The 16,127-nt window shown below is 44.8% G+C and overlaps 1 protein-coding gene across 1 annotated transcript in view; it reads left to right on the top strand.

Moving 5' to 3' along the window:
• LOC109899246 (vascular endothelial growth factor receptor 1) overlaps positions 1 to 16,127 on the top strand; it is a gene marked incomplete in the record, with an annotated part of 70,289 nt that overhangs the window by 40,518 nt on the left and 13,644 nt on the right. Inside the window, 2 exon segments of the mRNA XM_031836325.1 lie at positions 2,351 to 2,459; positions 8,109 to 8,510. Coding sequence (XP_031692185.1) covers positions 2,351 to 2,459; positions 8,109 to 8,510 — 511 coding nt within the window.

Consider the following 16,127-nt stretch of genomic DNA (forward strand, 5'->3'; position numbering starts at 1 on the left):
TATGGCTTGGGGGTAGAAGCTGTTTAGAAACCTCTTACACCTAGACTTGGCGCTCCAGTACAGCTTGCCGTGCGGTAGCAGAGAAAACAGCCTATAACTAGGGTGGCTGGAGTCTTTGACAACGTCCTGGATGGCAGGACGTTTGGCCCCGGTGATGTAATGGGCCGTTCACACTAACCTCTGTAGTGCCTTGCGGTCGGAGGCCGAGCAGTTGCCATACCAGGCCGTGATGCAACCAGTTAAGATGCTCTCGATGGTGCAGCTGTAGAACCTTTTTTGAGGATTGTCCCGTTGGTAGGATATACGTGCTTTCAGTTCGTCCCATTTATTTAGTACGGATGGCAAAGGCAGATTAGCCACTCGTCGCCTGATCCTCACAAGGCACCCCGATCTCTTTCCGCGAAATCGCAGTGTCTTTTTCCAGCGAATGACGAGGATGAGGGACTGTTCGGGTGTTTGGAGTATATCATTCCTGTCCGACCCAATTAAGAAAATTGATTTGCCCAATTCGAGGTGAGTAATCGCAGTTCTGATGTCCAGAAGCTCTTTTTGGTCATAAGAGATGGTAGCAACAACATTATGTACAAAATAAGTTACAAACAAATGCGAAAAATCTAACAAAATAGCATGATTGGTTAACAGCCAATAAAATGGAAGCCATCCTCTCCGGCGCCATCTTCACTGAGAGTTCTTTAGGTGACTTTTGGTGTACTCCAAGTGCGCTGTCATGAGTCTTTTACTGAGGAGTGGCTTCCGTCTGGCCACTGTACCATAAAGGCCTGATTGGTGGAGTGCTGCAGAGATGGTTGTCCTTCTGGAAGGTTCTCCCATCTCCACAGAGGAACTCTGGAGCTCTGCCAGAGTGACCATCGGGTTCTTGGTCACCTCCCTGACCAAGGTCCTTCTCCCCCAATTGCTCAGTTTGGCCGGGAGGCCAGCTCTAGGAAGGGTCTTGGTGGTTCCAAACTTCCTCCATTTAAAAAATAATGGCTGCCACTGTGTTCTTGGGGATCTTCAATGCTACATAAATGTTTTGGTACCCTTCCCCAGATCTGTGCTTCGACACAATCCTGTCTCGGAGCTCTACAGACAATTCATTCGACCTCATGGGTTGGTTTATGCTCTGAAATGCACTGTCAACTGTGGGACCTTGTATAGACAGGTGTGTGCCTTTCCAAATCAGGTTCAATCAATTTAATTTATCACAGGGGGACTCCAATGAAGTTGTAGAAACATCTCAAGGATGATCAATGAGACAGGATGCACGTGAGCTCAATTTAGAGTGTCATAGCAAAGGGTTTGAATAATTATGTAAATAAGGTATTTCTGTTTTTTATTTTTTATTCATTGTGCAAACATTTCTAAAAACCTGTTTTTGTGCTTCGTCATTGTGGGGTATTGTTTGTCATCAAGGTCATCAATCACCCGAGCCACGGCCTGTTCACCCCGCTACCACCTAGAAGGCGAACTCAGTGCAGGTTCATCAAAGCTGTGACCGAAAGAGACTGAAAAACAGCTGTTAAATAGCCATCACTAGCCGGCTACCACCGGGTTACTCATCCCTGTACCTTAGAGGCTGCTGCCCTATAGACATAGACCTGGAATCACTGGTCACTTTAATAATGAAACACTAGACACTTTAATAAGGTTTACATGCTGCTTTACTCATTTCATATGTATATACTGTATCCTATTCTACTGTATTTTAGTCAATGCCATTCTGACATTGTTCATCCTAATGTTTATATATTTCTTAATTCTGCTCTTTTACTTGAAGATGTGTGTGTATTGTTGTGTACTGTTAGATACTACTGCGCTGTTGGAGCTAGGAACACAAGCAATAACATCTGCTACATATGTGTATGTGATCAATACAACTTTATTTTATTATATTCTTAGGTACAGGAACAATGGTGGACATTTTGAAGCAAGTGGGGACAGCAGACTGGGATAGGGAGAGATTGACTATGTCTGTAAACACTCCAGCCAGCTGGTCTGTGCATATTCTGAGTACGCGGCTAGGGATGCTGTCTGATGGCAGTGTAGGGTAGGGTTAATGGAGAGTATGTAATGTGTTTAGCTTCCCTGTGGTCTGGAGGTGGGCAGTAGGGCTGGTTCACATACCTCTATTGTCTTCTCAATGGAAAATGTCAAATGTGAACTCTGTTATTGGTGGCAGCAGAGGTAAAGTGTGTGTGTGTGTGTGTGTGTGTGTGTGTGTGTGTGTGTGTGTGTGTGTGTGTGTGTGTGTGTGTGTGTGTGTGTGTGTGTGTGTGTGTGTGTGTGTGTGTGTGTGTGTGTGTGGCTGTGTGTGTGTGGCTGTGTGTGTGTGTGTGTGTGTGTCCCACAGACCGTGGGGGTTTTGATGGTTGCTGAGGCGTTTGTGTCCGGCGTGTATCGCTGTATTGCCTCTAGTTCTGTGGGCAAGGATGAGCTGGACATGCCCTTCTATATAACAGGTACAGTACAATGACATCACACCACAGTCACAAAATCAAAACTACATCCTTCCTTATGACTTGCAGTATAGTACTACCAGTATGTGCACCATTGAATACATTAGTGTATACAGATGTAGGATCTTAATTTGATCACTCTTTTGTTGCCAAAACTTTCCTGCATGGCAGGAAATGCAAACTTGTAGTGTATTCAAGGTATAAAAAGGAAAATTCTTCAGCATTTTGTAATTTCCAGTTTATAATGTCAGACTTGATTTATCCTCACAAAATATGTATCAACCCCTACAAAACATTTCCATTCATGCTGCGGATTATTTTTCTGCTGTTGCAAACTGTCTCAAAATAAGATCCTACATCTGTAGATGTCACAATGTAAAATCTATCAATGACTAACTATGTCTCACCCATCTCTCCCAGTCTCTTCCTCTTTCTCATTTAATTCACTCTATCTCTTTCTCTTCCTCTTGTCCTGTGTTTCTCTCACTGTCTCAATTCCTCCCCCACTCTTTCTGAGTCACTGTGATGTCCATCTAAAATCAAACACATTGATGACTGTGTGTGTGGATTTTTGTGTGGATATACCAGTCAAAAGTTTGGACACATCTACTCATTTAAGGGTTTTTCTTTATTTTTACTATTTTCTACATTGCAGAATAATAGTGAAGACATCAGAACTATAAAATAACACATATGGAATCATGTAGTAACCAAAAAAGTGTTAAACAAATCAACATCTCTTTAATATTAGAAATTCTTCAAAGTAGCCACCCTTTGCCTTGACATTCTCTCAACCAGCTTCATGTGGTAGTCACCTGGAATGCATTTCAACAGGTGTGCCTTGTTAAAAGTTCATTTGTGGAATTTATTTCCTTCTTAAAGCCATCTCGGCTCCATCATTCATTGAATCAGATGGCTCATTTATCACAAAAACCCACTGATATTGCCAACTACTTTAATGACTTGTTCATTGGAGAGATAAACAAACTTAGGGATGATATGCCAGCAACAAACGCTGACACTACACATCCAAGTATATCTGACCAAATTAGTAAAGACAAGAATTGTACTTTTGAATTCCATAAAGTCAGTGTGGAAGAGGTGAAAAAACTATTGTTGTCTATCAACAATGACAAGCCACTGGGGTCTGACAATCTGGATGGAAAATTACTGAGGATAATAGCGGATAATATTGCCACTCCTATTTGCCACATCTTCAATCTAAGCCTACTAGAAAGTGTGTGCCCTCAGGCCTGGAGGGAATCTAAAGTCATTCCGCTACCCAAGAATAGTAAAGCCCACCTTACTGGCTCAAATAGCCAACCAAACAGCCTGTAACCAACCCTTAGTAAACTTCTAGAAAAAAATGTGTTTAACCAGATACAATGCAATTTTACAGTAAACAAATTGGCAACAGACTTTCAGCACACATATGGGGATGGACACTCAACAAGCACAGCACTTACACAAATGACTGTTTATTGGCTGAGAGGAATTGATAAGAAAATGATTGTGGGGGCTGTTTGTTAGACTTCAGTGCAGCTTCTGACATCATCGATCATTGTCTGCTGCTGGAAAAACATATGTGTTATGGCTTTACACCTCCTGCTATAATGTGGATAAAGAGTTACAGAGGGTGTTCTTTAATGGAAGCCTCTCAAACTTAATCCAGTTAGAAGCAGGAATTCCCCAGGGTAGCAGTTTAGGCCCCTTGCTTTTTTTCAATCTTTCTAACGACATGCCACTGGCTTTGAGTAAGGCCAGTGTGTCTATGTATGCGGATGACTCAACACTATACACGTCAGCTACTACAGCAACTGAAATTACTGTAACACTTAACAAAGAGCTAGTTTCAGAATGGGTAGCAAGGAATAAGTTAGTCCTAAATATTTCCAAAACTAAAAGCATTGTATTTGGGACAAAACATTCACTAAACCTTAACCTCAACTACATATCGTAATGAATGATGTGGAAATTGAGCAAGTTGAGGTGACTAAACTGCTTGGAGTAACCCTGGATTGTAAACTGTCATGGTCAAAACATATTGACACAACTGTAGCTAAAATGGGGAGAAGTCTGTCCATGATAAAGCGCTGCTCTGCCTTCTTAACAACACTATAAACAAGGCAGGTCCTACAGGCCCTGGTTTAGTCACATCTGGACTACTGTTCAGTCGTGTGGTCAGGTGCCACAATCAGGGACTTGAGAAAATTGCAGTTGGCTCAGAACAGGGCAGCACGGCTGGCCCTTAAAAGTACACAGAGAGCTAACATTAATGACAGTAATGACAATCTCTTATGGCTCAAAGTGGAATAGAGATTAACTTCCTCATTACTTGTTTTTGTAAAGGGTGTTGACAAGCTGAATGTACCAAGCTGTCTGTTTAAAATACTAGCACACAGTTTGGACACCCATGCATACCCCACAAGACATGCCAGCAGAGGTCTCTTCACAGTCCCCAAGTCCAGATCAGACTATGGGAGGCGCACAGTACTACATAGAGCCATGACTACATTAAACTCTAATCCACATCAGGTAACTGATGCAAGCAGTAAAATTAGATTTAAAAATCAGGTAAAAATACACCTTGTGGAACAGCGGGGACTGTGAGTAACATAAACAGAGGTACTGTCACATGCATATAAACACATGATAACATACACACTATACACACATGGATTTTGTGTTATAGATATGTGGTAGTGGAGTATGGGCCTGAGGGCACACTTAGTGTGTTGTGAGTTCTGTAATGAATGTATTGTAATGTTTTTAAAATTGTATAACTGCCTTCATTTTGCCGGACCCCGGATCCATAATAAATACAAATGCAAATGCGTTTGAGCCAATCAGTTGTTTTGTGACAGGTTAGGGGTGCTATAGAGAAGATAGCCCTATTTGTTAAAAGACCAACTCCATATTATGGCAAAAACAGCTCAAATAAGCAAAAGAGAAACAACAGCCCATCATTACTTTAAGACAAGGTCAGTCAATACAGAACATTCTTTTTTTTTTTACCCCTTTTTCTCCCCAATTTCGTGGTGTCCAATTGTTTTAGTAGCTACTATCTTGTCTCATCGCTACAACTCCCGTACGAGCTCGGGAGAGATGAAGGTTGAAAGTCATGCGTCCTCCGGTACACAACCCAACCAAGCCGCACTGCTTCTTAACACAGCGCGCATCCAACCCGGAAGCCAGCCGCACCAATGTGTCAGAGAAAACACAGTGCACCTGGCAACCTTGGTTGGCGCGCACTGCGCTCGGCCCGGCCCGCCACAGGAGTCGCTGATGCGCGATGAGACAAGGACATCCCTACCGGCCAAGCCCTCCCTAACCCGGACGATGCTAGGCCAATTGTGCGGCGCCCCACGGACCTCCCGGTCGCGGACGGTTACGACAGAGCCTGGGTGCAAACCCAGAGTCTCTGATGGCACAGCTGGCGCTGCAGTAACCACTGCGGCACCCGGGAGGCAATACAGAACATTTTAAGAAGTTTGAAAGTTTCTTCAAGTACAGTCGCAAAAACCATCAAGCGCTATGATGAAACTGGCTCTCATGAGGACCGCCACGGGAAAGGAAGACCCAGAGTTACCTCTGCTGCAGAGGATAAGTTAATTAGAGTTACCAACCTCAGATTGCAGCCCAAATAAATGCTTCACGGAGTTCAAGTAACCGACACATCTCAACATCAGCTGTTCAGAGTAGACTGCGTGAATCAGGCCTTCATGGTTGAATTGCTGCAAAGAAACCACTACTAAAGGATGCCAATAAGAAGAAGAGACTTGCTTGGGCCAAGAAACACAAGCAATGGACATTAGACCGGTGGAAATCTGTCTTTTGAGGAGTCCAAATTTGAGATTTTTGGTTCCAACCGCCATGGCTTTGTGAGATGCAGAGTAGGTGAACGGACGATCTCCGCGTGTGGTTCAACCCGTGAAGCATGGAGGAGGAGGGGGTGTGATGGTGTGGGGGTGCTTTGCTGGTGACACTGTCTGTGATTTATTTAGAATTCAGGGTACACTTAATCAGCGTGGCTACCACAGCATTCTGCAGCGATACGCCGTCCCTTCTGGTTTGGGCTTAGTGGGACTATCATTTGTTTTTCAACAGGACAATGATCTAACACATCTCCAGGCTGTTTAAGGGCTATTTGACCAAGAAGGAGAGTGATGGAGTGCTGCATCAGATGACCTGGCCTCCACAATCACCCGACCACAACCCAATTGAGATGGTTTGGAATGAGTTAGACCGCGGAGTGAAGGAAAAGCAGCCAACAAGTGCTCAGCATATGTGGGAACTCCTTCAAGACTGTTGGAAAAGCATTCCGGGTGGCTACTTCGAAGAATCACTAATATTAGATATTTTGATTACTACATGATTCCATATGTGTTATTTCATAGTTCTAATGTCTTCACTATTATTCTACAATGTAGAAAATAGTTTTTTAAAAATAAAGAAAAACACTTGAATGAGTAAGTGTGTCCAAACTTTTGACTGGTACTGTATGTACTGTGTGCTAGTGTGAGTTGGATCCTGTGTGTGTGTGTGCGTGAGTATGTGTTGTCTGCTGTGTATTTGTATTTGTGTCGCCCCGTGTGCGTGTTTGTGTTGTCCCCTGTGTATGTTACCCCTTTGTGTGTGTGTGTTGTCCCCTGTGTGTTTGTGTTGTCCCCCTGTGTGTCACTTTTGTGTGTGTGTGCATGTGTGTGTGTGTGTGTGTGTTGTCCCATGTGTGTGTTGTCCCCTGTGTGTGTGTGTTGTCCCCTGTGTGGGTGTATGTGTGTGTGTTGTCCTCTGTGTGTGTGTGTGTGTGTGTGTGTGTGTGTGTGTGTGTGTGTGTGTGTGTGTGTGTGTGTGTGTGTGTGTGTGTGTGTGTGTGTGTGTGTGTGTGTGTGTGTGTGTGTGTGTGTGTGTGTGTGTGAATGTGTGTTTTTGAGTGCAACAGGAACCTGGGGCTGTTATCGAGTCACTTCCCTGGGCCGCCAGGCCCTCTTTATTTCGGGAGACCTAGGGGTGTTCGGGAAAGATAAACACTATCTGCCATCAGGAAACCCTAGAGCCGTTTCCACAGGAAGTGTCAAATAGCTAAAGTAAATAAAAGGCCTTTTCACTGTATTTCTCTGGCTGCTTTTACCCACAATAGCTATTCAACATTGTCATCAAAGGTTAAGAAAATGGCGGCTTGGTCAACACTTGAGAGTAGGATTCAGATTCGTTGGAGGTCTAGTGAGATGGTGGGCAGGGAGGTTTGTTGTGGGGTTAAAAAGGTTATCAGAGCTGTTTGTATAGAGATGTGTAGACCAGAGTGGCTTGAATAGGAACTGAATCTCTGCATCCCTCTCTCTCCCTTTCACTCTCTCTCCCTCCCTTCCCTCCTACCTTCCCTCCCTTTCCCTCTCTCCTTCTCTCCCTCCTTCCCTCCTACCTTACCTCCCTTTCACTCTCTCTCCCTCCCTTCCCCCTCTCTCTCTCTCTCCCTCTCTCTCTCCCTCCCTCCCTCCCTCCTACCTTACCTCCCTTTCACTCTTTTTCCCTCTCTCCCTCCCTACCTCCCATTCTCCCTCTCTATTTCCCTCTCTCCCTCCCTTCCCCCTCTCTCCCTCTCCTCTCTCCCCCTCCCTCCCTCTCTGTCTCCCCCCTCCCTCCCTCTCACAGACGTCCCAGGAGGCTTCAGTGTGAGTCAGGAGGATGAGCCAAGGGAGGGAGGAGACCTATACCTCACCTGCGTAGCCAATAAGCACCTGTACACCAATTTTTCATGGCAACGGGTGACTGACCCAGCAGAGCCCACACCCCCGACCCCCTCCCTAGGTGGTGAACTGTCCTCAGGAGAGGCCACACCCCCGACCCCCTCCCTGGGTGGTGAACTGTCCTCAGGAGAGGCCACACCCCCGACCCCCTCCCTGGGTGGTGAACTGTCCTCGGGAGAGTTTTCTGACACTCTGAGTCTATTGCTTAGCAACCTGACGGTGGGGGATTCTGGAACCTACCGCTGCTCCGCCAATCACCTGCTGACGGGACAGAACACACATCTGGACACACAGGTGGACGTCACAGGTGAGCCCTCTGACCTCTCACACAGGACCACTCTGATCATCATCATCATTACCATCATCATTACCGTCGTCATTATCATCATCGTTACAATCATCATTACCATTATCATCATCGTTACCATCATCGTTATCATTTTCATCATCATTACATCATCATTTTCATCATCATTTTCATCATCGTTATCATTATCATTTTCATCATCGTTACCATCATCATTTTCATCATCGTTACCATCATCATCATCATTTTCATCATCGTTACCATCATCATAATTTTCATCATCGTTACCATCATCATCATTTTCATCATCATTATCATTTTCATCATCGTTACCATCATCGTTACCATCATCATCATCATCATTTTCATCATCGTTACCATCATAATTATCATTTTCATCATCGTTACCAGCATCATTATCATTTTCATCATCGTTACCATCATCATCATCATTTTCATCATCGTTACCATCATCATTATCATTTTCATCATCGTTACCATCATCATTTTCATCATCGTTACCATCATCATCACCATTTTCATCATCGTTACCATCATCATCGTTATCATCATCATTTTCATCATCGTTACCATCATCATCATCATTTTCATCATCGTTACCATCATAATTATCGTCGTCATTACCATCATCATTGTCATTACTATGACACATTCACTCATCCATGGACAAACAGGGTAATACTCATATCAACATACTCATAGACGTACTCACACCTGTAATTTCAACTCAGCAGAATTGCTTTGATGAATTTAATGGATTGGCGATGTCCCTTCACATTTTATGGGAATAACACCATTCCTTCAACACCTGGTATGTACATAAACACTCACGTTCACACACAGTGATACACCTACACACACACACAGTGATACACCTACACACACACACAGTGATACACCTACACACACACAGTGATACACCTCTTTCTCCCTGTCCCAGTCTGCTCTCCTGCTCTCTTTCTCCCTGCCAGTCTGCTCTCCTGCTCTCTTTCTCCCTGCCAGTCTGCTCCCCTGCTCTCTTTCTCCCTGTCCCAGTCTGCTCTCCTGCTCTCTTTCTCCCTGTCCCAGTCTGCTCTCCTGCTCTCTTTCTCCCTGCCAGTCTGCTCTCCTGCTCTATTTCTCCCTGCCAGTCTGCTCTCCTGCTCTCTTTCTCCCTGCCAGTCTGCTCCCCTGCTCTCTTTCTCCCTGCCAGTCTGCTCCCCTGCTCTCTTTCTCCCTGTCCCAGTCTGCTCCCCTGCTCTCTTTCTCCCTGCCAGTCTGCTCTCCTGCTCTCTTTCTCCCTGTCCCAGTCTGCTCTCCTGCTCTCTTTCTCCCTGCCAGTCTGCTCTCCTGCTCTCTTTCTCCCTGCCAGTCTGCTCTCTTGCTCTCTTTCTCCCTGTCCCAGTCTGCTCTCCTGCTCTCTTTCTCCCTGCCAGTCTGCTCTCCTGATCTCTTTCTCCCTGCCAGTCTGCTCCCATGCTCTCTTTCTCCCTGTCCCAGTCTGCTCTCCTGCTCTCTTTCTCCCTGCCAGTCTGCTCTCCTGATCTCTTTCTCCCTGCCAGTCTGCTCCCGTGCTCTCTTTCTCCCTGTCCCAGTCTGCTCTCCTGCTCTCTTTCTCCCTGCCAGTCTGCTCTCCTGCTCTCTTTCTCCCTGTCCCAGTCTGCTCTCCTGCTCTCTTTCTCCCTGCCAGTCTGCTCTCCTGCTCTCTTTCTCCCTGTCCCAGTTTGCTCTCCTGCTCTCTTTCTCCCTGCCAGTCTGCTCTCCTGCTCTCTTTCTCCCTGCCAGTCTGCTCTCCTGCTGTCGTTCTCCCTGCCAGTCTGCTCTCCTGCTGTCGTTCTCCCTGCCAGTCTGCTCTCCTGCTGTCGTTCTCCCTGCCTGTCTGCTCCCCTGCTCTCTCTCTCCCTGCACCTCTTTCTTTCACGTGGGAATGCTCCCTCGTCAGGAGGAAGAGGACACAATGGCACTTCCCACAATGCCACATTTACAGGCCCCTTCACAGGGCCAGAGGAACAATCAGCCAATCAGACACTGTCAAACCACGGACTCACAGACAATCATCAATTGTTCTCCTGTAGGAAGATATGGGAAACAACAATCAGTCCCACATTACTTAAGTCCCTTTTATTCATTTATTTTACTGCTGCTGCTCACCATACCTCAACGCATAAACTTCCTCTCAAAGACCCCCATGGGCTTTTAACTAGAGAGAGACAGCGGGGGGGGGGGGGGGGGGGGGGGTCATCCAATTGTAGTCTTTGTCGTCTAGGTGGTGAGTCATGTTTCAAATTGAGTGGTTTTAAGGTTACTACTACAAACCCAAGAGGAACCTAGGTCAGCTGAAACACACACACATACACTCACACAGAAATGTGTCACTAACACACACATTGTGGTCAGAGCGTGTCAGGGGTCCAGGGAAGGATGTCAAATATCCCTGCGTTCGATTTGTAGAGAAAGAAAAGGAAAAACACTAATTCTATTCATGGGCCTACTATATGACTATTCATAGCCCTACTATATGACTATTCATGGGCCTACTATATGACTATTCATGGGCCTACTATATGACTATTCATGGGCCTACTATATGACTATTCATGGGCCTACTATATGACTATTCATGGGCCTACTATATGACTATTCATGGGCCTACTATATGACTATTCATGGGCCTACTATATGACTATTCATGGGCCTACTATATGACTATTCATGGGCCTACTATATGACTATTCATGGGCCTACTATATGACTATTCATGGGCCTACTATATGACTATTCATGGGCCTACTATATGACTATTCATGGGCCTACTATATGACTATTCATGGGCCTACTATATGACTATTCATGGGCCTACTGTATGACTATTCATGGGCCTACTATATGACTATTCATGGGCCTACTGTATGACTATTCATGGGCCTACTATATGACTATTCATGGGCCTACTATATGACTATTCATGGGCCTACTATATGACTATTCATGGGCCTACTATATGACTATTCATGGGCCTACAAATGACTATTCATGGGACTACTATATGACTATTCATGGGCCTACTATAGGACTATTCATGGGCCTACTATATGACTATTCATGGGCCTACTATATGACTATTCATGGGCCTACTGTATGACTATTCATGGGCCTACTGTATGACTATTCATGGGCCTACTGTATGACTATTCATGGGCCTACTGTATGACTATTCATGGGCCTACTGTATGACTATTCATGGGCCTACTGTATGACTATTCATGGGCCTACTGTATGACTGTTCATGGGCCTACTGTATGACTGTTCATGGGCCTACTGTATGACTGTTCATGGGCCTACTGTATGACTGTTCATGGGCCTACTGTATGACTATTCATGGGCCTACTGTATGACTATTCATGGGCCTACTGTATGACTATTCATGGGCCTACTGTATTACTATTCATGGGCCTACTGTATGACTGTTCATGGGCCTACTGTATGACTATTCATGGGCCTACTGTATGACTATTCATGAGCCTACTGTATGACTATTCATGGACCTACTGTATGACTGTTCATGGGCCTACTGTATGACTATTCATGGGCCTACTGTATTACTATTCATGGGCCTACTGTAAGACTATTCATGGACCTACTGTATGACTGTTCATGGGCCTACTGTATGACTATTCATGGACCTACTGTATGACTATTCATGGGCCTACTGTATGACTATTCATGGACCTACTGTATGACTGTTCATGGGCCTACTGTATGACTATTCATGGGCCTACTGTATGACTATTCATGGGCCTACTGTGTGACTATTCATGGACCTACTGTATGACTATTCATGGGCCTACTGTATGACTATTCAGGGGCCTACTGTATGACTATTCATGGGCCTACTGTATGACTATTCATGGACCTACTGTATGACTATTCATGGGCCTACTGTATGACTATTCAGGGGCCTACTGTATGACTATTCAGGGGCCTACTGTATGACTATTCAGGGCCTACTGTATGACTATTCATGGGCCTACTGTATGACTATTCATGGGCCTACTGTATGACTATTCATGGGCCTACTGTATGACTATTCAGGGGCCTACTGTATGACTATTCATGGGCCTACTGTATGACTATTCAGGGCCTACTGTATGACTATTCAGGGGCCTACTGTATGACTATTCATGGGCCTACTGTATGACTATTCAGGGGCCTACTGTATGACTATTCATGGGCCTACTGTATGACTATTCATGGACCTACTATATGACTATTCAGGGGCCTACTGTATGACTATTCATGGGCCTACTATATGACTATTCAGGGGCCTACTGTATGACTATTCAGGGGCCTACTGTATGACTATTCAGGGGCCTACTCTATGACTATTCATGGGCCTACTGTATGACTATTCAGGGGCCTACTGTATGACTATTCAGGGGCCTACTGTATGACTATTCAGGGGCCTACTGTATGACTATTCAGGGGCCTACTGTATGACTATTCATGGGCCTACTGTATGACTATTCATGGGCCTACTGTATGACTATTCAGGGGCCTACTGTATGACTATTCAGGGGCCTACTGTATGACTATTCATGGGCCTACTGTATGACTATTCAGGGGCCTACTGTATGACTATTCAGGGGCCTACTGTATGACTATTCATGGGCCTACTGTATGACTATTCATGGGCCTACTATATGACTATTCAGGGGCCTACTGTATGACTATTCATGGGCCTACTATATGACTATTCATGGACCTACTGTATGACTATTCAGGGGCCTACTGTATGACTATTCAGGGGCCTACTGTATGACTATTCAGGGGCCTACTGTATGACTATTCAGGGGCCTACTGTATGACTATTCATGGGCCTACTGTATGACTATTCATGGGCCTACTGTATGACTATTCATGGGCCTACTATATGACTATTCATGGGCCTACTATATGACTATTCATGGGCCTACTATATGACTATTCATGGGCCTACTATATGACTATTCATGGGCCTACTATATGACTATTCATGGGCCTACTATATGACTATTCATGGGCCTACTGTATGACTATTCATGGGCCTACTGTATGACTATTCAGGGGCCTACTGTATGACTATTCAGGGGCCTACTGTATGACTATTCATGGGCCTACTGTATGACTATTCAGGGGCCTACTGTATGACTATTCATGGGCCTACTGTATGACTATTCATGGACCTACTATATGACTATTCAGGGGCCTACTGTATGACTATTCATGGGCCTACTATATGACTATTCAGGGGCCTACTGTATGACTATTCAGGGGCCTACTGTATGACTATTCAGGGGCCTACTGTATGACTATTCATGGGCCTACTGTATGACTATTCAGGGGCCTACTGTATGACTATTCAGGGGCCTACTGTATGACTATTCAGGGGCCTACTGTATGACTATTCAGGGGCCTACTGTATGACTATTCATGGGCCTACTGTATGACTATTCATGGGCCTACTGTATGACTATTCAGGGGCCTACTGTATGACTATTCAGGGGCCTACTGTATGACTATTCATGGGCCTACTGTATGACTATTCAGGGGCCTACTGTATGACTATTCAGGGGCCTACTGTATGACTATTCATGGGCCTACTGTATGACTATTCATGGGCCTACTATATGACTATTCAGGGGCCTACTGTATGACTATTCATGGGCCTACTGTATGACTATTCAGGGGCCTACTGTATGACTATTCATGGGCCTACTGTATGACTATTCATGGACCTACTATATGACTATTCAGGGGCCTACTGTATGACTATTCATGGGCCTACTATATGACTATTCAGGGGCCTACTGTATGACTATTCAGGGGCCTACTGTATGACTATTCAGGGGCCTACTGTATGACTATTCATGGGCCTACTGTATGACTATTCATGGACCTACTATATGACTATTCAGGGGCCTACTGTATGACTATTCATGGGCCTACTATATGACTATTCAGGGGCCTACTGTATGACTATTCAGGGGCCTACTGTATGACTATTCAGGGGCCTACTGTATGACTATTCATGGGCCTACTGTATGACTATTCAGGGGCCTACTGTATGACTATTCAGGGGCCTACTGTATGACTATTCAGGGGCCTACTGTATGACTATTCAGGGGCCTACTGTATGACTATTCATGGGCCTACTGTATGACTATTCATGGGCCTACTGTATGACTATTCAGGGGCCTACTGTATGACTATTCAGGGGCCTACTGTATGACTATTCATGGGCCTACTGTATGACTATTCAGGGGCCTACTGTATGACTATTCAGGGGCCTACTGTATGACTATTCATGGGCCTACTGTATGACTATTCATGGGCCTACTATATGACTATTCAGGGGCCTACTGTATGACTATTCATGGGCCTACTATATGACTATTCATGGGCCTACTGTATGACTATTCAGGGGCCTACTGTATGACTATTCAGGGGCCTACTGTATGACTATTCAGAAGCCTACTGTATGACTATTCATGGGCCTACTGTATGACTATTCAGGGGCCTACTGTATGACTATTCATGGGCCTACTATATGACTATTCATGGGCCTACTATATGACTATTCATGGGCCTACTATATGACTATTCATGGGCCTATTATATGACTATTCATGGACCTACTGTATGACTATTCATGGGCCTACTATATGACTATTCATGGGCCTACTATATGACTATTCATGGGCCTACTATATGACTATTCATGGGCCTACTATATGACTATTCATGGGCCTACTGTATGACTATTCATGGGCCTACTATATGACTATTCATGGGCCTACTATATGACTATTCATGGGCCTACTATATGACTATTCATGGGCCTACTATATGACTATTCATGGGCCTACTATATGACTATTCATGGGCCTACTATATGACTATTCATGGGCCTACTATATGACTATTCATGGGCCTACTGTATGACTATTCATGGGCCTACTATATGACTATTCATGGGCCTACTATATGACTATTCATGGGCCTACTATATGACTATTCATGGGCCTACTATATGACTATTCATGGGCCTACTGTATGACTATTCATGGGCCTACTATATGACTATTCATGGGCCTACTATATGACTATTCATGGGCCTACTGTATGACTATTCATGGGCCTACTATATGACTATTCATGGGCCTACTATATGACTATTCATGGGCCTACTATATGACTATTCATGGGCCTACTATATGACTATTCATGGGCCTACTATATGACTATTCATGGGCCTACTATATGACTATTCATGGGCCTACTATATGACTATTCATGGGCCTACTGTATGACTATTCATGGGCCTACTATATGACTATTCATGGGCCTACTGTATGACTATTCAGGGGCCTACTGTATGACTATTCAGGGGCCTACTGTATGACTATTCAGGGGCCTACTATATGACTATTCAGGGGCCTACTGTATGACTATTCATGGGCCTACTGTATGACTATTCATGGGCCTACTGTATGACTATTCAGGGGCCTACTGTATGACTATTCAGGGGCCTACTGTATGACTATTCATGGGCCTACTGTATGACTATTCAGGGGCCTA

The sequence above is a fragment of the Oncorhynchus kisutch genome, linkage group LG11 (genome assembly GCF_002021735.2).
Source record: "Oncorhynchus kisutch isolate 150728-3 linkage group LG11, Okis_V2, whole genome shotgun sequence".
Classification (NCBI taxonomy): Eukaryota; Metazoa; Chordata; class Actinopteri; order Salmoniformes; family Salmonidae; genus Oncorhynchus; species Oncorhynchus kisutch.